The sequence below is a fragment of the Rhipicephalus microplus genome, chromosome 8 (genome assembly GCF_043290135.1).
Source record: "Rhipicephalus microplus isolate Deutch F79 chromosome 8, USDA_Rmic, whole genome shotgun sequence".
Taxonomy (NCBI): domain Eukaryota; kingdom Metazoa; phylum Arthropoda; class Arachnida; order Ixodida; family Ixodidae; genus Rhipicephalus; species Rhipicephalus microplus.
This window is the reverse complement of record NC_134707.1, coordinates 66,712,663-66,738,166: the sequence shown is the minus strand read 5'-3', so window position 1 is coordinate 66,738,166 and position 25,504 is coordinate 66,712,663. Positions and strand designations below refer to the sequence as shown.

Below are 25,504 nucleotides of genomic sequence, written 5' to 3'. Positions count from 1 at the left end.
GACGAATGGTTAGTGTGTTGAAAATTTCAAATCACAGAGATGCATGATGACTTCAGCAGTAGTTATCACTCATTTATACTTGACGTATCGATTGGAAAAATATTTTGCACATAACAAATTGTGTATATATTTCATTTACAAAAAGGATCAAACCAGTTCCATCATGTTACCACCTGAACAATTTGCAGATAAAACAAGATGATACATGCAAGTACCTAGGTGTGCTACAATATTCTAAATGTTCAGAGAGGCCCCGGGTGGAGACTCTCTTAGCCAAAGCTGGCAAGGTATAAATCTGATTCAAGGAAACTTGTGATGATGGCATGCCAATTTAAAACGTCTGGTTAAACACTTGCATCAGACCTACGTTGCAATATGGTTGTGCCGTGTGGCACCCCACCGAAGTAACTTTAACTGCTGCTCTAGAGTAAATACAAAATCGTGTACCCAGGTTTGTCTTGGGACAGTATGGAAAGTGGGAGAGCTGCACTGCAATCAAAGCTGAGCTGAAATGGGAGTATTCTCTTGAACCAACAATAAACAGACATAAAAGTTTCTTTATAGGATTTACTCTAATAAAAAAGAATTACCGAAAAGTTTTACCTACACAAACGTCATTTTATTTCAAAATGCTTTGATCATAGTTGAAAAATCGTGAAATACCCGGATGAAAGCAACATGTATGTAAACTCAATTTTCCGCAAAAATAAGAATAAAAATACGCTAACTGAAAAGCAAGTTCATATTGGGAGTGAAGATCTATTTTATTCAGTGCTCTAAACTTGCACTGTAACCTGAACGATGGCATATCTATTTAGGAACAGAATGGTAATATGTGTGCGAACAAATGTGTATTTCGGTTATTCCGGTATGAACACATTTGTATTTGTGTGCGCACAAATATATAATTCGCTTTTTGATGTATACCCCTGTGTAATGCCTTCGGGAGCTGCGTGGTGTCTTATGAACAAAAAATAAAGAATCAATAAATCGAAGACCACCATTGAGGAAGCCTTAGTGGAAGTAGGTGACATTGGCGAAGGTACAAGTATGGCGGCCACGTGACATTTAGTATTCGCTTTTCTTATGTACAGAGCACCTTACGCTTTTGTCTGGTGCACTGTATCTTCCCCGTTATGCGGCGAAGATTATGCAAAGTGCCCACTCCAGGAAATGGCGATGACGCTGAGGAATAAGAGCTTTACATACCAAGCACTTTTTTGTCAAGAATGAAAGCAATCTTAAACGAGCTCTCACTACTGAAAGGCGAAGCGGCAACGCTAACAACAACAACCTGCTACTGCGAGGGCAGGGCGTAGCATACGGTAGTCAATGTACACGTAAACATGAAGCAAGCTCTGAAGCGAGAGCTCAGGAAGCAGAGGTAAAACAGCAACGTGCAACAAACTGCCCCCGCGCCAAACTTCAGGACGCGCGAAGCAGCAAGGAACATTGTGTATACTGTTGGGGAGGAATGCTGAGAATACACCCCGCCACTATACGTATCATACATAGTTTACGAGAAAGCATTTTTTTCGGTAGAGATATCAGCTGTCATGCAGACACAGAGGAATCAGGGTGTCGATGAAACATATAAAAACATCTTTTAAAGATCTACAGACAATGAGTTGCCACCACAGTGCTCCATATCAAAAGCGACATCGTACAGGTAAAGAATAGTGTAAGACGAGAAGACACGGCTTGTCCGATGGCATTTACCGCGTGGTTAAAGGAGATTCTCAGAGACATTAAAAAGGCATAAGCTAGGGTATGGAGGTACTGGAGAGTATCTTAGTAACCGGCGTCTCACCGGTGACATTGCATTGCTGAGTAACTCACTCGACGATTAACAATTTATGATCACTAAATTAAACAAGGAGAGCAAAAAGGCAGGTTCTGAATTTACTTAGAAGATATTAAGCATGGAAGTTTGGGCAAGTTGGTAGGACATAACTGAATGCAGGAACAGCGCAACCGAGGAGTAGTTACTTCGTAACTACGGAAGCGAAAAAAGCCTTTTTCGCTTCCGCAGTTACGGAAGCAAAAAACGAGGACTTTTGCTATCCTTGTTTTTTTCGCTTCTGTAGTTACGAAGTTTGCTACTTCAAGGTTGCGCTGTTCCTGCATTCAATTACTACGAAGAAAGCGAAAGTTATATATATTATCCTTGGAAGAGAATAGCGCTTTAAGATAGGCAGCAGTGCACTTGAAGATGTAAAAGTGTACATCTACAAAAGACAGTAGTAACATTGCAGCCGAACAACGATATTGAAGTACCTAGAAGAATAAGAATGGGTTGCAGCACATTTGCTAAGCATTCTATAGCAATGACTGGTGGATTGCGAGTACTCCTCTAGATGGAAGTGTATAACAGCTGCATCTTGCCGATACTTGACTGCAGAGTAAAAATTTGCAGATTTACAAGGAAGGGTCAGCGCCCACTGAGGGCGACACAGTCAGCGACGAACAGGGACATGATTTGTGTAACCTCATCAGACAAGATGAAAGCAGAGTGGGTGAGGGAACTGGGGTTGAGGACATTATATTTAAAGTCTAAAAGAAATGTACATGGCCCAGGCACGTAGCACATTGGCCGGAATACCACTGGTCAATAATGGACTGGATTCCCAGAGAAGCAGAAAGGCAGACAGAAACTTAAGTGGTCAGAAGATATTATGGCATGTGTGGGTACTATGTTTTGCATGCTCAGGACCGAGTTGACTGGTTGGACATGGGAGAGGCACTTGTCCTGCAGTGAGTGTAGTGAGGCTCATTAATTGACTGATGACGTATTGCGCAATCATTGCCCCCTTCGCACATGTCATGGGCGCTGCCCAGTTCTTCGCGCGATTCTCAAAAATAACTTCATAAGTATGTGCAAATTTTTTGCTGATTAGCTTCTGCATGGTGTGTATCTAAATGGTGTTAATACAGATGATTTGCGTTTTGCCCTATGCAAAGTTTTTTCTCCATGCAATGTTGCGGGAGCAAAATGTTAGGCGCCTTCATTGAAAAACCCCTTTTTTGCTGTGTGCGCCTGATGACCCTTATAAATTTCAAAGCACAATGTTATGAAAAGAGGATGGTCTCTATTACTTCAGTGTAAAGGGCTCATATTTACGGAATTATTTGCACTGAATTTGCCCTGCCGAATTTCTTTATGCTGCTAATAACATCGAGAAGTTGTTGAAAATAAAGGACCGCTTCATCAAAGTCCAATACACACACACGCTCAGTTCTCATGTTTCGTCATATGTCTGCCCTGTAGAGACATATTGCACGACGTGTCCTCCAAGGACTATTTTCATAAGGAAGAGCGTTAAAATACATGAATTGTCTGGGTGGTAGCTGGTAAAAAAGAATAAGAAATAATACTTAAAGCATGCTTCTCACTCCATATGTAATGACATACGAAACATTCACTCATCGAACAAGGCTAGAAATAGTACCTTGTCGGTAATCAATTGACGCGAAAATGTCCTCATGTTTCCTCATTGTTAATCCTCTATAGCGCCGTGTATAAATACGAAGGACTGTAGCCCTCAAGCACTTCATCCACCGACTGAAGCTCGAAGGAATTCAACATGAAGCTTCTTGTACTCACTCTTGCCTTCGTTGCAGTTCTAAGCTACGTTAAAGGCAATAAGCCAGTTTGGGTGGATGAAGCGGCAAATGGAGCACACCAAGATGCATTGAAGGTAATATGACTCGCCCTGGTTGCGATATTTTTGCATGAAGAAATATAGGAGAATGATATTTTTGTTTCAGGTGAGCGTAAAAGCCAGTGAATGTAGTTTACATTTTTAAGACACAATACAACTCAAGACAGCACCAAATATCAACACAGCGTTTTTTTGTGAGTTCGCAGAAAGTTTACAAACGATCATCAGTAGACTTAGTACTTGAGCTGGTTAAGGTGTAGGCAAGGCTCGTCTATTTCCGAATGCACAAGGATTGAACTTCTCTTGTTGGCCAACGCTTGCTCTTTCAGCGAATTCAACTTTGGGATTTGAGTTGAATATTTAGTATAAATTGTTTACATGAGTAATAAATGCAGAGGAACGTATTTTATGCACATATGGCGTAATATTATGCTTGTTGTATTTTTCTTTCATTTGGCATTCTTTCCGGTGAAAATACGAAGTGAAGTATCCTTTAATATCCGTAACGATTACTACTTCCAAATGCATACATTTTATTTTATGTTTTCAAATGTTTTACACTATCACAAAAACATAAACATAATTTAACAACATATCTGATTGGCTGAATTGATGTTGCACTAAAATCTATGCTTCTGTAGGAATTTACGCGGACCACTAGCGTCAGTACGCCTTTGCCTGAAGTGACGTCTTACGGCAAGGCGTCTGCTGCCAGAGTTGTTTTTTTTTTTTTGAACAATTGCGTTTGAGTAGTGCTTGCAAGTTTGATTCGGGAAGCCCTTGCTCTAGACAGCACATGAATTAGGACTAGAGGCGTACACAGGGACGTCGTCTTGTGCTTCCGGGAACACAACTTCTGGCAACAGAACAGACGCATTTCATACGCATGATATTTGTAACATCGTTGTGCACGAAAAAAACATACTCTTGCATTTGTGTAATGAAATATTTTCAATTATGTCACCTTTTTCTCTGTCTCTTCCGTCATTGCACTATGTTCTGACGCCCAACGATGTTTATACTATTTCTGAGAAACTATAGTTTTGAAATATAATATACATGCTCTTATAATTATGCGAAGCCAAAACATGTCATACCATAGGGAGGTCATAAAGCATTGGACCGTTTCAGTATGCATTTGCGCTCGATTCTTTTGCCGCCACCGTCGTTCGTGGACGGTGGCCACTACTGGAATTGTATGAGTCAATTAGTATTTAGCCACGCGAATTTCAGTGTAAATTCGCATTTTATATTCTTATCTTGTGACACCAATTGAGGAGATGTAGGAAGACTCTGTAAAATTAAACCTTTATAAGTCTGCATACCTAATTATCAAGTAACTTGCTGGAAAGAGTAAATTTTCAGTCTAAGCTCCAGAATAACTACGTAAATTCCATTTCAGCATCTCAAAAATAGTGTTGGGAATGTTTACGACATGGTAAAAGCAACCTATAAGAATGACCCAGTGTGGGGTAATAACTTCAGATGTCTGTATGCTGGATTTGACACCTTCAATGAGAATGAGAAGAGCGTTGACGCATCTTTCATGTTTATGAATGATGCTGATGCAATTTAGTAAGTGCACCTTTCTTGCTTATTTGATATGCAGAAAAATCAACACAATATTGTCATGTGGTCGTCACGCAGACAAATATAGCAACGTCAATGTTTTGATGAAACTGTTTATTTGGTTATACTTTTGGGTGGTAAGTTGGAAGTTAGATGAAAGCCGCACACTTGCACTAATAAAGGCGAACAGAGCGTTAGCCATCAATAAACTGACAAGCGGCGAAGCGCGCCACTGCTTTTACATATGCTGGTGAAAACTCCAGGCATATCACTTGCATTCGCATAAGTGCTAAAATATTATCCAGTGTTCGTGCTTACAAGCAATCTTAATAGATCAATATACAGAGATCACGAAGCTTCTTGAAGAATTGAGCGCTGTATAGTCTGAGCATTCGTAAGACTTTGTGGGTGAAAACCGAAAACAAAAACAAAAGGTGAAATAAGAAATTGTGTAGAAATATAGAAGGTATGGGGAGATTAGCGTCTCAAAACCACCATATGATTATGAGAGACTCCATAGTGAAAAGCTCCGAAAATATCCACCACGTGGTTTTTTTTTACGAGCACCAAAGTGTGAGCACATGGGCCTACAGCATCTTCGCTTCCTTCGAAAATACCGCCGATACAGCCAGGTTAGAGACCGCGGCCTGCGGGTCAGCAAAACAGTACTTTGGCCTGTAGATCACTGTGGTGGGGCCGGCAATATCGAAGTAAAACAGCCAATGAAGCCTTCGAAAACATCAATAAATTCAGCCGACAGGGCCACACGCAATTGAACAAGAGAAGAGGTTTAGGAGTCGGAAACTGACACATTGACCAGCTTAAAAATCATTTTTCTTTTCCGCTTGGACGAGAGATCAATAAAAATCTACTCAAAGATATGACTGAAAACCTTGAATACATTCTTTGCCTAATGTGAACGTCGTCGGTTCGATCCTTCGCCTAAGTAATCTCTCATACTCTGATTTCTCCCGACTGCCCTGAGTACAGTCGATCAGTAAATTGCAGCACGTATTGTGGCTGTGTCCCCGTTCACGTGACATAAGAAGACACCACGCCATCAAGGCAATATTTTACAAATAGATCTATAGCACTGCATTGATAAATCAAACAAGGGCCCCTAGAAACCATACGATGCTAAAGGGCCCACTGGTTTCCACCCCTGTCACAAGAAGACACTCATAGGAATCCTAAGAACCATTCCTAGGAAAATATATTTTTTTATATACTTACGTTACTGACTCATTTGAAGTGGGGCACGCTCTAGGCTGTATGAAAGTGCAGTCAGAGTGTCGTTTTCGTGACGAATAAAAGTAACCAAGTACGTTACTCATTACACCAATATAAAATAACGCGTTACCGCCTACGTTACCAACAAAAAACTGAACGCGTTACCGTTACAGTTACCGAAAAAAAGTAATGAACGTTACCTCTGCTGGTACTCAGCAACAATAAATATCCATCATTTTCTTTTTGCTGAAGGAACTTTCAGTAAGTATATTTTAAAACTCACAGTTACTTTTCACACAATGCTTCTTAGCCAAACGGCGATATTACCTGAATCGTTGACTTACCTGGAATTGTTTGTCCATTGCACTTAACCTTATCAATGTCATAAAGCTCATAGTTTGCTGCCTCTATAGCTACATGCGATATTTTCGAACTTTAGCACGTAGTGAAGCGCTTTGTCTCAACATCAAGTAATGCACAATATGAGGTTCAATTATCAACACCTTATTATATATTCCCACAAACTAGCCGGTTTACCTATTCTTTTAAGGATAAACGCTCTTCGCTAAGGACGCATCACTGGACTTTCAACGAATTTACGGATATTCTTTCAGCTGCTTCTCCTGGCAAAATAAATGCGCAAAGTTTGTATAAGTAAAGTATTGTTTTAACGGCTTATTCATGTGGGAATATATTTGTGCACAAGCATTTCTCGTTAATTTATCCGGTTTTCTTACCGCAAGAATTTGAAGCGTTTATGTGAAAGAGTTATAGATCAGCCTCGCTCTCTCGGGAGCTTTTTAACTAGAAACGTTAACGAGAACGCAGTCTGCCATTGCTTCACGGGCTAAGTTGAACATGCCAACAAATTCATGCTCATCATGCAGTTGGCAAGAAAGTCTAGATTACCATCGGCAACTTTCGTGAGATGAGACAGATTGGGGCGCAAAAGCGCTTTGTCAGCTGTCTACGCTTCCGCAGCAGAAAAAGGTCTATAAAACCAAGTTTCATGGAGAGAAGGATCGCTTCCATTCTAGATTGTTGGGCGGAGCTACAAAAGCAGCCTATCGGCTCTTTGCTGGTAGAAAATTGTGGTGCTGTCGAGCACAGGGTGGCAGCCGCAGCTATAACTTGAATAGCCAGAAATCCGTTGGTCTTGTTCCGAACATTATTGTTGTGCTCTCAGAATAGAGCCATGGAAACACCTGCCTTTCTGGCCGATGTGGCAGGCTCAACACGACAGAGAAGCTCTGTAGACTATCCCCCCCTTCCGCACAAATGCCATAAATCGATGACGATGCCTTACCTGGTATCCAACTTCGTGTCTCATGAATGAACTGCTCCTCTGTGAGAACGAGGCCAACATGTGAGGGGCCGGAAAAACTGCATGCACACCAACGCGTCGACCGATCTTTTCAACCTGAGTGCACTGAGAAAGCAGATGCTTGTTAGAAAGGGCCTCGACTGTTTCGCATCTGCCCATGATTTCCTGTACGTCATAATTTGCAGCCCGTTGTACGTGGCCCTGAGCTCTGTAGGTGATTTCGGCGACAGCAGTCAGCAACGTCTTAGGATAGCCAGCCTTTCTAAGACGAGCCACAGTGCTCTATACCGTCTTATGTCCGCGCAAGGAATCGATGCCTGCTAAAGATACCTCCCCCCCCCCCAATGTTCTCAAACTACACTCCATCCTTGCTTTATTTGTCGATGTCAGGTAGGTGACAGCGGTTCGACGCTACAACAAAACAGTTTGTCAGGGCAAATTCTGAGAATGTGCCATCTTCGCATCGAAAAAGTAACGAGTAACATGGCACGTCGTGTTACCGAAAAGCCTTAACGGCAGGCAGTACGTTACCAGTTACAGTTCCGACATTGTAATGAGTATGGTAATAAAATACCTAAAAGAGTAATGCGTTACCGGTAACGGCGTGACTAGTAAAGCGTTTCCGCAAACACGTATAATGCGGAACAGGTAGCAGCAATGTTCGGAAATAGAGGATTGGAGAGTAGTTTGAGTGCAGAAGTATATACTTATCATCGGCGCATCAGTCGTGGCCACAAAGGAGACGCAAGATTCCCCCCCCCCTACCCACCAAAAAGAAAATTTTTGATGGGATTGATCCACCTCCCTTTGGACAGTGACAGGGGGGGGGGGGTGCTGAACCACCTCATGCTCGGCTACACGCTGAGGAAACCAGCAAGTAAGGCAAACTTTTTCCGTCACAGTAGTAGTCACTCACTTATGTTCTTACGCTACGTTGGAAGTGTTACGAGGCAATGTTACAACACAGTAAAATTTTGCCGAGATTTGCGCTCGGGTAAAGTTTCTTCTTGTGGTGCGGGTCACCTATTCAGCGCTTTTGTTTCTTGTGCTGTAGGCAAGCGCTGTGCAGGGGCCCTATAAAATTGCCTCACTTCTTCATGCTTTTTTATGGTATGACATGTTGATGCACTTATGCATTGGAACAAACAAACTTTTATGAACCAGTTAGAGTACAAAGTATGTACTGTTTTCGTAAAACTATTTTTTAAAGCATAGATCATTACCTCTGCTAGGTCGAAGCTGTTGTGAGCCGATGAGCTAAATGATCGTTTTCGATGTTCAAGTAGTTATTCGTGAGCGCAAATTCATATCAAAATACGAGCGCGTCATTAAATTTATCTTTCCTAACATATACTAATATATATGTATATATATAAATATATATATATATATATATATATATATATATATATATATATATATATATATATATATATATATATATATATACGTGTGTGTGTGGTGTGTCTGTGTGTGTGTGTGTGTGTGTTTGACGTAAAAAGGCAGAGATGGTTAGGAGGAGTAGATAAGGAAGAAGTGAGAATGGAGAATGGAATAAACATAAGGTATGAGCCAGGCCACGTCACCTATTCATCATAGCGTCACACTAGTCGACAGGATTAAGACCTGGCCGCCGCTCATCAGCCGCACATCATTCACGAAGCCACCGGCAATACGCCTCAACTCAATATTGACCACAGAAGAGGTGATCTCAGGCGTAAGCAGTAACCGGCATCATGGCAGAACTATCCACCGACCTTCCCAACCCCAAGTACTCCGGAGCAGCGGACGATGGACCTGTACAGGACTGGTTCGACCTGTTCGAGCTCCACGCTACCGCTGCATCTTGGTTGGAACGGAAAATGGTTACCAATTTCAGCGACTACGTCACCGGCGAGGCATTTAAACTTTACCTCACCCACTTAATTCATATAGACGAGTCATGGGAAAAAAGAAAAAGAGAAATGATCGTTTGGTTTAAAAAATACAATGATGACTACGATGAAGATTCACTTATAACCAACCATCCACAGACAACCACGCTTGGTCGCCGCCGTCAAAAGCACAGCTCACGCATTGGGACACCAAGAATGAATTGGCCTTTGAAACAAGAGCAATTAAAGCGCACTCTCAATGCAAAACAGCCACATCTGTTTGCAGGATGAGTGTACCCTCCACCGCACCGCGTTTTGCAACTGCCCGATCGAAAATCAACCTTTACGTCATCACTGCACCGTAGCACTCACATAAAGGAGCCACCCTGTGTACAGTACTTTCCGTCTCGCGCACTTCGACCACCTTCTACTTTTCCGTCGCTTGGCTCTTCAGTTGCTCACAGTGCTCACCTCGCATCGTACATGCTTACTACGGTTGATATAGAGATGAAAAACCCTGAAGATACTCAGCCAGGCTCTGGCCCTTCTGTGCAGACGCGTGCATTAGAAGAGCTTAACTCGTTAGTTACACATAAAGACAAACATTTCCGACAAAAATCTGACCAAACTACGCCTGCTGCGGTGCCACCATTCAGTGCACGGACACCTGGGAGTCTTAACAACACAGGAGGCTCGGAAACATCGAATCGCACACGTTGCCGAGAGCCAGAAGCGTCAATTAGGAACAGCGTCACAAGACCCTCCGAAGAGGCTCCAGTAAATTCGAGCGCACAACCTTTATTACCCGAATTGCAACATAACAGTCCACTGACTACCATCTGCCTATTGGACACTACATCAAGTTGACCAGAAAATCAGTGCCATGGTCAAAAACGGCTGTCACCTCAGCTCCTTCCACATGAACACCATCAATACCAGCAGAAACAAACCCAAGAATACCATAGTCTCCATGGGCTACACCAGCAAGGACGACTACGAACGAAAAAATCTTTGGAAGAACACTCGAGGATTAAACAAAGGCGTCTACAAGCGGGTCAAATGAAGCGACGTCAACTAAATATTTCTTGCATAAGACAAACAAGTCTCCTAATTCAAGAGATTTTCGTAAGATGGAACGACGCGCAAGTTTTCTCCAGAAGAGATCAAGATTCAGTCTTCAATCAAAGCTGTTCAAGCAACAGGACACAGAGCGACGAAGAAGGCAAAAAACCACACCCTGTATTATGGAAAGACACAGAAATCACCGCATTAGTCTTGGTCAACAAACACACAGACGGGTGGCACTGCGTGTGTACCAATCAAGGCAGATAGCACGACGCCTACACAAATCATGCTGCTGGTTCTCCAAAGCATTCACACCACGTTCATTCATTGCAAGTATACAATACGTTTCATCACCTGCAGTTGCCACGTTCAAGGTGTACTTGTGTTTTCCAGTACGCAACAGTCAGCCTCACCCACCAGAACTCCAGCACTTACCGGACTGCTGCACTCTCCTGTGAAGCTAAAGTGTGCTTACGGAAACTTCCTGGGACATGGAACTATCTTTCCTTTTTTGACAGTGTTCGCTTTTAGGCCGTGCATGTTCAGTTTTTAATTTCTGTTCGTCTGACGCGACTTCCTTCGGCGAGGGGGGAATCTTGTGACATCAGAAGGAGACAGGGTTACGAGAAGTAGATGAGGAAGAAGTGAGAATGAAATAAACATAGAGTATGAGCCAGGCCACGTCACCCATTCATCATAGCGTCATATATATATATATATATATATATATATATATATATATATATATATAAGGGAAAGAAGTGTATACGTAAGGGCTCGGTTTTCCGTGTTTTAAAACAATAATAATGACATCTAACATACAGTAATGCCAAGGAATGTACAGGGGAAGTTATTAGAACCAATGGAATGTAAATAAGAAGAAAGAAAAGTGGATGAAAAAATAACCAACCGTGGGCAGGAATCGAACCTACGACCTTCGAATAACGCGTTCGATGCTCTAACCACTGATATATATATATATATATATATATATATATATATATATATATATATATATATTATATATATATATATATATACATACATATATATATATATATATATATATATATATATATATATATATATATATATTCATGTGTGTGTCTGTCTGTGTGCGCATCCCAGCTTATGAATGAGGTAGGCTAGCCCCCCCCCCCTCGCAAAGAGAGTTAGTGCGCCACTAATACTGACACTATAAAATGAAAAACGAGCAGAGGCGAGTGTGGCTGTTTATCTGCGTAGCCTCAAGACGTTCGATATTGTAGAGGCTGCATGTTGAACTGAAATATGAATTCATTTTGCACTTCGCCAATCTTTGTTAGCTTCCGGCATCACCATAGCACTAGAATTGCCTTCTGGATGCCTACATGATACACCTGGTGAGAATAAAGAATTAATAAACTTCTATACGCGCCGAAATTCAGACAATTAACGCAAAAAATCAGGCGCTCGTCGAAGTCTCTTGGGCTCATTTTCAGAATTTTTTCACGCTGAGAAGTTTAGTAATCAATTACCAAAGAGCTCAATCCCATACTTTACAATAAATAAAGCGCAATCACATACAAAACTGAGCGTAAGTATTGCTGTTATGCCCAAATTACTTTGTATAGAGAAAGATACGTCAAGCACCAGAAATAATTGGAAAGAGGGAACATCATATATAGGCAGCATCGCCTACCACATGTCCATCCTGCCAACAGCCAATCAGAGCAAGATTTTATTTCAATGATGACCAAAAGTGAAGGCACAAATAATCTTAGAAAGGAAAGCGTATTGAAATTGATGCGGGCTTTCGGGCTAGCCGGCTGACGCTAGGCTGCTCATACATTGTGGATTGCCACCCATCCCTTTGTTGACATTTTTTATGATTTAGATAGTAGGTGCTTTGATTCTTGCACGTTGTCATTGATGATATGGTCCTTCTTCGATATTTTTAACAATACCTCCTAAATTCAAGCAAAAAAATACCACGTAGTACCTAAGTAATTTTACTGCTGTATTTATACCCAAAACATTTTGCAGTCAGTATCATTGTCCCGAGAACTTTTTTTTTAATTATTACTATGTGCTCTAAAGTGTACCGGTATAGTAGAAACAGAATATATAATGAAAGAAGGTGGTGTCAGTTTAAAAGCAGTTTTACAACTGGTGCGATGATACAATGGTAGTTTATGCGGCGTTAGCCTAGGCCTACACATTCTCGAACAGTGAGAAGCTGCTTCTCACAGTAAAGTCGGCAGTCTACGTGAGCAGCAATTTATTGTAACTGGCTTTAGTGCCGCGATAATGACACAGAGAGAGCACACATACAATAGTATGTGTCCTACGGACTACTAGTAGGGTTTTGTTTTTCAACCAATTCTAGAAAGGTATCACCGTGCAATTGGAAGAGCCAGATAGAATTCGTGCTTCAGCCTTTCCTAATCTCATCCCAGAGGGTTGAGCAGGCTAAAAGCATAACTCGAGTGAAATATTTATAGGCGCTGATGGTACTGCTTATTATATAGTCGAATACAATAATACCGCTTCTTTTAAAATTTGTTAAATAAAGTCGGGTGAAGAAAGAAGGTGTGTAGAAGAAAAATCATTACCTTATGATTCCAAATTTTAGTGCCTGATTGTACTCTTGAGCTGTACTGAAAATCTTGAAGCACAATATAGATATATCTTGTGGTTTCGCAGGGCTTTAATTAGAAATGATTATGCCTAATGAATGCTGTAAAATATATTTACAGAGCGGAATAAGATAATACCTCCCGAATTCCTTACGTTTGTAGAAAGCTACAACACAAAGAATCTTGACGCTTAATCACAACTGACCGATATTTGCACTTCTATGCTTCACTGAGTGTGCATCAGTTTAAGCTATATGGTATTTGTTCCGAGCGTAAACTACTGGGCCCATAGTAGAAACATCTAACAAACTAAACATGTTGAAAATCTTGCGTCTCGGGCATTCTCAGTTAGGATGCGAGCACAAGCGTTGATATCCTAATGCAAAGTGTCCATTCATGTAATGCAAATGCATCAAACATAAGAAAGACCCTCTCGTAATCCATCTATTCCTGTACGAATAGATGGATTTACAGGATAAAAACTTTGAATCTCAACATGACTTGTTGGTGCATTTTTAACCTATGTCTAAATTCTTAGAATGCATATATTGTTTTCTTAAGAACATGTCTTGACCAGTTTCCACGCGACGGCTCCGTGTATTATCCTGGGATTATGGTGATCAAAGGGCCACGTTATGTAAAACGGCACCACTTATAATATAACAGCATTCGGAGATGGGGACACCCAATGGCGGTGAATTTTAGAAAAGCAAGAAAAATACTCGGTTAAATATCTCGCAACCCTACTATACTATTATATACGCAGCGTGTTCAACACTATACAAAAGCGGGCCGTATTGTCTATATTTACGTTTCTGTGACAACGCAGACCTAATTTTATTTCTCGTTTTCATTAGCAAATTATCCAATGATAACCTGGTCGGCTTTAATGATATGGTTTATTACACTATCTTCGTAAGAAAAGCGTTTCAGGATATTTTGTCTTCTAAATATTGTTGCATGAACGTGAGCCTGCAGATACACCTGCACACTTTTTCAACAAAACTTCCAGCCAAAGTTCTCAAGAAAAGGCAACTGCTGTTAAAATGTACGGCTACAGTAAAGAAAACGCAATCACATACGTGACGAAAGGTAAGTTTCGCTGTTATGTCTTCTGTATCAGTTTATGTTATTTTGGATGCACAAAGCGTAAATCCGAAAAATTAAGGTCCACTTACCAGTCCCCATACCGAATGTTAGTTAGACAGTAAAGTTGTTAGGTGTCTGATGAGGAACATTTTCCCACAAAAATTTTCGAATTGTTTCATCACGAGTGGAGAAAACAGGTTTTTTTTGAAGCGGCACGAAACGAGCTCGAAACCGTTGCCGCTCCTCCGCGTAGCCTTTGCAAGACAAAGCTCTTTCCCACGCTTTCCGGCATCTGAACAAGAGGTTGCGTGCGCAAGATGTGCCCAAACAAGTGCATCCCCCAAGCACGTGAGCAACGTTGCTTTGTTGACCAGCATTATTTTGTCGTCTTCTGCCTGTTTCTGCGGGATGATTTGGAAACGCTGGCTTAGACGTGGTAGAGTAAATGAGCACAATGAGTGCACGAACGCGTAAGAGCGTTCCACGGCGGTCGTCTGCTTAATGCTCTGACCACGGGGACACGAACGCATTCGAAACGCTGGCCCCTTAGCTCCGCATCCCGTAGCGTTTCACGGGAAATAATGAAAGAAAAACGCGCACAGTTTTTAGTCGTCTCATTCTCCATCTCAAGTTTTATTATTCTCTTGAGGTAACAAATACATAAGCTGCACATAATGTGTTAAATAATTTTTGCCATGTCACGTGGTATACTGCTGACAACGTCAGAGCAGAGTCATCTACGTAGATGACCAACGTCACTGCATTGGTGTGTACGTAGGGCCATTCACACGTCCACGTCATGCCCTCATTCTCTAAACGTGCGCCGGCAGAGGGAAAGAGGAGCAGCGTTCGTTTTGAATTTTGACCCATTTCCGTGGCGCGTAGCATTGCAAATTTTGGCAGACGTTATCATGAACGCCTCATCTACGCATTGCGCGTGTCAGCTCAAACTTGTCAAACCTGGTGAGTGGCTTTTTAAACACTTACCGTTGACTAGATAGAGCAGCAAGATCTTAGGCGTGCGTTTTGTGTGGGCGGAATTTTTATGCCAGCACTAGCTGTAAGAACACTGTGACTTCCTCTGAAATAATGTGTACTTGCTCTTTTTTCATGATATGTGAAAAGGAGGTGACCAGTAAAATTAATCCAGTGAAGTAAATGTTTATTGAAGGGATTGATAGACTCAGTTAGGTGCGTCATTTAACCATAAAATGAAATCACGAGTGCTTTTAGGATCAATTGGGGTCTGAAGGCACTGTTGCTGATATTCGCAGTAAAAACAGGTGTAAAAACACCCATGTAAAAGTACAGCAAGCTAAGTTTATTATGCCAAAATATTTTATTTACGCGCTGTGTTAATACAGCAGAAGAGCACAAACATTTTCTCTTATAATTGCTGCAATTTACTGAGGTTTGTTTGACTTTTGCCCTCAAGAACACCACCAAAGGTAACATAAATGCCCTGCTAGTGCACTAAGTCAAAAATAAATATTTCCCCAACAAAGAAACGCTATCTAAATCCGTCTTGTTTATTATCGTAGCAGTCTGTATTGGTTTTCACCTTGTTGTGCGGAGTTTCGAATAGTGTAGCGCATTTCCCCTGGTTTCTCGCTTCTTGACGCATCTAGCGTGTGATTTGCTTGTGAACGCGTCATATAATCAAGAGAATCGTTCGGCTTTAAGTCAGTTCCCTGGGGTAAGCTGAATGGCGTTGTATTTTTTTTTCTTTTTTCAAACGTCATTTCATGTTTGACAATCACTGAAGATTACACGAACTGCACACATTGTCACCAAGTATAGAAATCACTTCTGTATGTTTTGAAGCAATGGGACTTTTCACACATAACCAGCAAGGGCCACAATTTCACAAATTGGACATTTTAAGCCTTGTTGTATATATCATTGTTTAGTTTTCGGCTCATAACTCTATCTCATGCTACTTAACCTCAAAAGGCAGCATTTAGAGCATTGCACACTCATCGTAATGTTTTAAAAATACGTTGCTCGGCACTTCAAGGGTTTCACAAAACAAATAGCTAATCAAATAAAGCTGTAATCTCTAACTTCTGGGGTTGAACTGCGAAAAAAAACCAGATGCATAGTTCCAAGGTTGAAGGTTGGAGCCACCGTAATCCCATAAAATAAGTAGGTGCGATAAAACACTTTCCTAATGTTTATTTGCATCTACTCCTAAACAATTTCCCACACACACTGCAGTCATGCACTATGCATAATTTTTATGTTCGCTCGTAGATGGACAAGTTTTCACGGACGTTCTCGCATACTCTGACGATAATTGCTACGTGGTCTACGCTCTTGGCGCAGACGGAACTGAGGGAGGTACGTAAGTTTAGTGACTTCCATTCCAACCAGAAATTGTAACACAGCACTCTCGTGAAGGTATCGCGCATTTTTCCTGAAGTATTCACTCTGAGTGTTTTCAAAATTGAGGGTCTAGATAACTGAACGAGCTGCTTGTTACCTGTTTTTCTCTTTGCTTAACAGAGAGCACAGTTCATGAGTTTCTTATTTGCGACATAAATAGATGAATGATATTCTTTCTTGTTAATTATGCACGTGTTGTAGACGCCATCTAAAAGAAGTGCACACAAAAATAGTTTATATAACTCTTTTTTCTCATTAGAAGCTTCGTTCAACCTTTATTCATAGATCCATATCATTGATGACAACGACACAAATGTTTCTGCAGCTAAAACTGTTAGCCTATCCAAGAAAATGTAAGATAAGCAATGCGAGCAAGTGCGCTCAAAATGTTGTTTTTTTTTATTCTCTTTTTGGGCGCTGACTCAAGCATCGCTGTAAAAAACACCGTATATATATATGAAAAAGCTTCGTTGCCTGAATAAACTACTACCCTAATCCACTAAAACTGCAGTCTGCCATTCTTTTATCACCACAGGGTCATTGAATTACTAATATTTTGTTTGCGAACATACAGAAAAACACATTTAGTAGAAAACAATAAATGTATTCCACCCGCTATTGATTGTTAAAATCGGCAACATTTATGAGTGCATATAAAAATTTTTCCTCATAATTTTATCCTAAACAGTAACGCGGGATTGTTCGTACCGATAACACGCCTATCACTATGTATTTAACGAAAAACGCTTATTGTACCTGCTTCTCAAATTCAGTGGCGTATTAAACTCATGAAAATATGGGTGACCCCAAAACTGGGGGATGAACACAGCCTCAATATGGGTAATGAGCCCCAGCAGGCAAGATAGCCTTTGGGTATAGTGCTAACAGCCAAAGCTACGGAACACAGTCGAAATAATTGTACAATGCAGCGAGAACACATTGCACACATTGCGTCATGTGCGTACTTATTTCAAGGCGTGTTTTGTAAGAATAGGAGCGTCATTTAGCATATCAGGCCTTCGTATACTTTGAAGTATTTATTACTCTGTTTGAGAATGTGCGCAAATTATTCTGAGATGAATCGATAAACATATTTGAGTTTTTATCACTGTGTATGCTGAAGAAGTATGAATATCTGGTAGGTTACAACAAAAACACCACACCGAAGAATACTTTTTTTTAAATGTTTCGTAACTATGCATCGTTTCACGTTGTGTTGAGCCATTGATTTTCAGCTTAGAAACATGTTTGTCGTATTCTGTGGCACTGATCTATACCTTGCATTCTATTCCAGGTTACGAACTGTGGGCCAAAGATTTCAAGAAAGTTCCAACCAGTTGTCTGGAAAAGTTCAATGAGTACGCAGCCGGTCTACCGGTACGGGGCGTATTCACAAGTGATTGCCCTTCAGCGAGAGAATAACTTGAAAGTTTCATGCTTTGAACGTCAACTGTAGTATTGGCAACTCACGCCTCCATGTTTGAAGCAGTGCGTTTGACGATATCAATCACCTAGGTTTCTTGTGTTTTGTACTTTCTAGTCACTGCTGCCACCTAGCAGGAGTATTCCGAAATAAAATAGTATGTAGGCGGAATACAGCGTCCAAGTTTCAATTATCCGATGTTTGTACAATGCTCAACTCGGCTGTCTATATCGACGGAGCGTCCTGTTGCATACAGCATGGGTGACACCTGCGGTTTCCCCATAAACCACATCTGTGCACGCGCGGCGCCAGTGGTGTGCCTGCCTCGCAATACTGATCGCTGATTATGACCGCGAATGCAACAACTGCTCTGGCCATCAAAAGCGCTCAGAGCGATTTTTCAACAAAACAAAAAAAACAAGAAAGAAAGACGAATTAAAACCGTTGTCCCCGTGATATGGTATCACGAAGCGACAATTTTTCTTTTTTGTTGTTTTACTTAGATTTTGTATTGTTGACAGCGATTCGACGGCCAAAGCCGCCATCTCGGCTGCCGAGATAAGGAACTGTGGAAACTGCAGGGCAGGCACACAATTGGTGTCACGCATACTCAGATGTGGCGTATTTGTGACTGAAAATATGGCTCCTTCTGTTTCGCGCGCGACGCCAGTTACCATACACGATAAAAAGCTTAGTTTCACAATCACAGAAACAAGCAACTCGTAGCACCCAACACAGTACATGCAACATCAGCCCTGATATGGTACACTGACCAGCAATCTAGCTCGTATTCTCATTCACTGAACATAAATTTTTCACGAACACGCACAGCACATAGTGGTGCCCCCTCCCCCTCTCCAAATGCTCTGAAATAGAAACTACCTAGAGTCGTAGCATTCAAGCATGTAATAGACATTTAAAGATAAACATTCAGCAGAAATCTGCTGGACGAAATCCTTAAGTTAAAAACTGTCTAGCCAAGTTTGGTTTTCAGTTATGAAAGCTGTCTTTACGTTTCGAGATTTATTAGGTCGCTTCAAGAGAAGACTGTCTGGCCGGCTGGCTGCAAAGCTAGCACGTTTGCTTTACTCATTGTCTCCCTTTTACCTATTAGTCTTCCAGCCACTTTTGAGAAAGTGTTGCCTATTTCGTTGGCCTCGATTGCCGTGCACTTGCGCAATCGAGAGGGTTTATGTTCGTAGGTTTCGTGTGAGTTTGCCAAGATTCCAAGTACTGCTTTATGGTGCGCCTACTTTCCAATTCATTAACTTAGTGTACGACAACTTACGACAAGCTGAGCATGTAAAGATTTCGCACGCATTACCTATGACTGGCCCAGTAAAGAATTTCGCTAAAAGCAGATTAACACATTCTTCATTCTTTCAATCACTCTAACCAGCAGCAAGGCAGGAAGCCGTATGTACTTAATACATTTTAAAAACAGACAATGTTTTCTTACCTGTTTGGTTGAACTCTGTGGGCCTTTTTTGTTTTTCTTCGTGTGATGCACACGCCGTGAACTTAGGTAGCTGTTCATTTCTCCCTCGGATTCTGAATATACAATCAAGGATTCCACAAACATTAGAATATCGCTTTACAATAAGACTTGCTGCACTTGCACGACACTATAAAACGTGTCCTGAAAGGCATTGAGAAGTGTGCTGTTTTTGTAATAATGGTCACAGAGACTTTAAGAAATTCAGTTTTGTTTTCTAGCAGCATAATTTTCAGTTAGGACTGTTCAGACAAGCCAGACTAAACATTTCAGTAAAATGATTTCAGTAAAGACAGCAGCACTAATGTTAGTCTTGCAAAAGTGCATGACCACATACAGTAAATAAGGCGCAATAATAGTACTATTGAGATATCCCAAGTGGTAAATTTGCGGCGGCACATTTGTTCTGAACATTTTATTTTATTAAGTAAAATCTAATCACTACGCGAACACTGGAATGTCACAACGCAAGTAGTATTCCTGAACGATATCCCACTTTACAAAATTATTTAGTACAGCGGAAGACAACAAGGCTGCACTCTTGCCGTGTTTGTCGTGAGGCTGTTTACCCGTGTATACATTTGTTAAGCTTACACAGAAATCTTTTTTCTGCGCGGGGATACAATTTCTCTTTATGCATGTTCATGCACGGGCTTACACGTGCGCATACGAACACAAAATGTAACTTCTCAATCAGGTTTTTTTACTTCAAAATCTGTAAAATTTACAGTTTTATACACCAGTGTCCTCGGCATGCGGACGAGCAGCTGTCGAGTTCAGTCAAGGACGCTATTCCGAAGAGCGGCCACCGCCCGAGCAGCACACAGGCAGCCGAATCGAATCTCTTCGCGTGCTACTTAACTTTTTTGATCTACTCCATCGGTGCATGAGGTGCCTTCCGGCCACGCACGAAGAAATATCACGTTCATTCTCTTTGATACTATGCTTCTTCCTTGAGGCATAACACCAGGTAGGTAGCGAGTCGGGCGTAAATAGTACCGACGCATCTGTGAAGCGGCTACAGCACAAGCTCTTCGGCTGCCAAACGTCATTCTTCCTGTACGCATTCTTACAATCTCTACTGTAGGTGTGATAAAGAGGGGTGTGACTGTGCAGCGTTCAGAAACTCAACACATAACTAGGAAAGCTCACCACGCTATCCATATTACGCTTACGTGCGCAACGGCCATGTTATTTATTTGGCGAGTTGCCATAGCGGCGAGAGATGGCAATAAGTGCAGAATCAGAAGTAGGGCCCTGTTAGATATGCATGGTATAACTGTCAGTTCAAGCGCAAGGATAAACAAAAAGGAAGAGAAGACAAGCGCTTTCTCGCAGCTAAACATTTTATTAGAAAAACAAGAATATATATACAGGAAATCAAAAAAGAACGCATGCGTGTGATGGCTTGTATATATATTCTTCCTTTTCTAAGAAACAGTTTAGTTGCGAGAAAGCGCTTGTCTACTCTTCCTTTTTGTTTACTCGTGTGCTTGAACTGACAGTTATACTAGGTGCAGACTAGGTATTTTTTATATACGTGTTTTATTACGAGTCTTTACTAATACAAGAGGCCATAATATTTCTGTTACTAAAATATATTTTATAATGCTGCATAAATGTTTTCTCAATAGAAATAAACAATCTCATCATCGTCATTGACACGGAAGGCAAAAGCAGACGACATCTGAGTGAACCAAGAATCGATGTACTTCACGTTGACAGGGTAGTGCTTTTGCAAACGGCGCGATAGCGTAAAACACAAACCTTGTTTAGAAGAACAGATACCTGGGCGAGATTGTAGAGATTCACGATGGTACTGAGAAGCGTTAATAAGCATCGTGTCCTTTTTTATCAAACTGCGCGTAGCTGCAAGGCCAACCATGCACGTCGACATTGAGCAGCCATTTGAGAAACAAAAAAGGCCGCTTAGAAATGTAAACATAGGTCTGCGTATCCTGATTTGAAGAGCACAAATAGCTAAAGCATGTGGTTTATAAAAGCATGGCAAGTCACCAGTCACATGCAGAAGGCCAGCGTCGTAGTAGCCTCCTTTAGAAGAGCCTTCGCCGTCCCAGTAGACAAAATAGGTGTCCACAGGCGTAAACTCGTTGACGACTTTCGGGTCGAAGTTCCATACATGATCTGACCACAGAACACCTACCAATTTAGAGAACGGTAACTGTACCTTTCGGCTGTTGTATCAAAATAACATGCAAATATGTAACGGCGGCGTACTGAACTGCAATACCGCGAGGCGAGATGGTGCTGTTAGTACTATCATCATCAATAAAGAGACGCATTTCTTCGCTGCGAGTGGGAGAACTCGCGGCTGCTTTGCGCTGCTCGCTTTCTCTGGTATTTGTTTTTCGCTGCTAACTCGCGCTTCGCGTCTGTGATTATCGCCAGATGACCTAGCTGGCCTCGAATGCCAAAAACAACGTCGATCAAGTAAGGTTTGCATCGTTTATTGCGAGTGTCCAAGCCGGTGACACCAATGTATACGGTCAAGTCCAAACAAAACAAGTAACTCATGCATATCGAAAGCTTTGAACCCATGTATAAAGACTCTTGAAAGCTAACAAGCATATGCATTTAACTGAACGTCGAGATCGCTGAACTGACGTCCCTCTGTTTGTGTTGCGGCGCTCGAGTTTAATAGCGGGGCTTCAGGACAAGGGTTCGATTCTGCCGTCAGATGCGGCGCTTGCCCAATAGTGTTGACCTTGAAGTGAAGGGAATACATGATGTGGAATTGGGAAGGAAACATGCACATTGCCGATAGATAGCTCGCGCAGTGAGAGAAATATTGTTTTCTAAATTAGTTAAATAAGCAATTGCGGATGCGTGCAGTTCTAAAATTTTCTCGCTCTGCAATACTACATTGAGTTCTTCACAGTTGTGCAGTGTCGCGTCATGTCGACAGGGTTGGCACTAGTTTTACTTCTCAGCCATGAGCCCATAACATAGATAGTATGTATTTAGGTGATGGGCGTAAAAGTATTTCAGCATTAACACAGCAATCATACCCACAAAATGAAAGAATTTCGTCTGTCAGTGATGATGAGCCCCTAATTGCAGTTGTTTACCCGTGTTTACAATTCTGTAACGCTTAGCCATGTAATTTTTTTGAGCTGGCCGGGAGTCTTACTTTTTTTTTTAAGAATATTCGCATGCAAGGGGTTTCATGTGCGCGTACCCACGTACACAAAATGTATCGATCGAGTCTCAGGCTGATGGCGAAGGTGTCAGCTCAAACCACCTCTAAATCTGAATGCGGTATAATGGAGTGTGCATTGGGTAAATATTATTTAGCTCAGAATTCCCTCGAAGTCTTTGCAAAATATCAAGCACGTGTCATCGATATTCACCAATAAAGGGTAAATTTCATCATGTACAGTACGGTATTTTATTATAAACACATAGTGTATACGCGTACGTGCATTACCTATTCATTTACAAAGAGAAAAAACCATGCATATCGTCAATCTGTGTAAGTGGCCAGGGCTGGTACCTCTCTTTTTGAAGTATACTTCGCATTACAACTAGACCACCATCAAAACGTGATTGTGTTTGCATGTGTGCGAGTACATAAATTCACAAAATGTAACGGGTTTACAGCCGATGGCAAATGTATAGCGCCTCAAACCACACCTCTGACTGCGTTATACACGTGGCACTCATTGGCTCAGAAATCCCTCGAATTTTTTGTGAAATATCAAGCAAATATCTTCAATATTCACCGATCACGCATCAATTTCATTGTGTTCGGTATCGTAAGAGGTCGTTACGAAATAACAAGAACATGTCATCGATATTCACCGATCGTGCATCAATTACATCGTGTGCAGTATCGTAATAAGTCCTTGCGAAATTTTAAGCACATGTCATCGATATTCACCGATCATGCATATTAAGCATTATCGTATGAAGTCGTGCGAAATATCAAACACTTATCACTGATACTCTGAGATCATGGATCAATTTCATTGTGTTCAGCATCGTATCAAATCATTGCGAAATATCAAGCTATATCATCGATATTCACCAATCATGCATCAATTTCATCGTGTTCAGTATGGTGTTAAGTCTTTGCGAAATATCAAACACAAGTCATCGATATTCAACGATCATGCATCAATTTCATCGTATGCAGTACATAACAATTCGTAGCGAAATATCAAGCACACATCATCGATATGCACCGATCATGCATCATAAGCAGTACCGTATTAAGTCATTGCGAAATATCAAGGACATGTCATCGATATTCACCGATCAAGCGTCGATTTCATCGTGTGCAGTATAGTATCGCGTCATTGCAAAATACCAAGCACGCGTCATCGATATTCACCGATCCCGCATAAATTTCATGTGCAGTATCGTAATAGGTCGTTGCGAAATATCAAGCACATGTAATCTATATTCCCCGAACGTGCATCGATTTCATCATGTGCAGTATCGTATTTTAATAATAACCTGGTGTGTACAGATACATTGTTTACAAAAGAAAGCATATATTCTATATACAGTGTTCGCATGCAATCTGCATGTCCGCGCGTGTAAAAAAATCTGCACCAAGAAAAGGCTAGAAAATGTGCGGCAGATAACTGCATAGCATAATAAAGAAACGGTGGGTGTCTTCAGCATCACCTATTTATTTCATTTGTTGAAATCGCACAAATGACACAATCACGGTCCATTTAAAATCACCCAAACACAAGCTCTTGACTGTAATTGGGCTTATGTGTGTGTTATTGTGTCGTTTGGGCGCTACTTCAATTATTTTTATCGCTTCTCAAGTAGTCAATTGGTGTATAAGAACCAATTTATTGGTTCATACATTTTTGAAAACCACAAAATAACAAAAAAGCAAGTTACAGCTATATGGCGGGGGCTGCCACCCAAACAGGGGGTTATATATACCTACATATACCTACTTCAATTGACGTTCACATTTCTATGTGCCAATTTAAAATGAAAGTAGAAGTTTTTTGCAAACCAGTTAGAAAATTGTGTTCTAAACCTAAAGCTCTTTTACTATTGCATAAAACTCTAGCCAAAACCTGTACCAACTGTGCGAAGGAAGTGGAGGAAGGGAACTAGATGTTGTAGTGTCATTTAGGAGCAGCAAGGGAAGCAAAATTTCTGCAGCATTACCTCTGGGTGCGTTTTTTTCAAGCTGCTTAACGCAACGCAAGTACTTTTGCTATCGTTTGTTAGTTACATTTTTTTACAACAGATGTCGCAAAATCTGAATAGTTTTTGGTTGAAACAAAAACCTAGTTTTTGGTTCATTAAGCATTACGGCTTGGTGGCGCTAGCCACCGTCCGATCTAAAGGGTACAGCCATGTCAGTCCATCCATCCATCCATCTAATTTTTTTGCTCCATAGTGAACACAATTTTTATACATAGCATCTACGGGGAGTTTCCCAACTAAAGTAATTAAGGAGCTGGCACTTGCTGTGACCGTGTTCTGTGATAACTGTTCGTTGTACGATAAGATTCGATTGCATGGCCGATTATGTGTACATAACTCCGACTGCAAAATTCAGTCAGTAAAAAAGCTTATGGCTCAAGTTATTGCCCTATTGCAATGGGCGCTGGCCGTGACGTATGCTATGTACGCACTGGCTGTCACGTATGTATGGCCGTCACGCTGCATTTTCTAGCTTACATAAAACGGCCACACGGTGTTTCTCCGTGTAGTACCGTTATCTTCTGGGCTCGAACTTCGCAATGTGTACTGTTATATTTGGCCTCTCTGC

At 41.2% G+C, this 25,504-nt stretch overlaps 1 protein-coding gene across 1 annotated transcript; it reads left to right on the top strand.

Annotated features, from left to right (window-relative positions):
• The first annotated feature begins 3,563 nt into the window (after nt 1–3,563).
• LOC142769121 (female-specific histamine-binding protein 1-like) lies at nt 3,564–18,410 on the top strand. The gene is made up of 5 exons (XM_075872062.1): nt 3,564–3,698; nt 5,065–5,237; nt 14,355–14,434; nt 16,685–16,771; nt 18,111–18,410. The coding sequence occupies exons 1-5, from the start codon at nt 3,585–3,587 to the stop codon at nt 18,236–18,238; spliced, it is 582 nt and encodes a 193-aa protein (XP_075728177.1). The 5' UTR covers nt 3,564–3,584; the 3' UTR covers nt 18,239–18,410.
• Nucleotides 18,411–25,504: the final 7,094 nt, after the last annotated feature.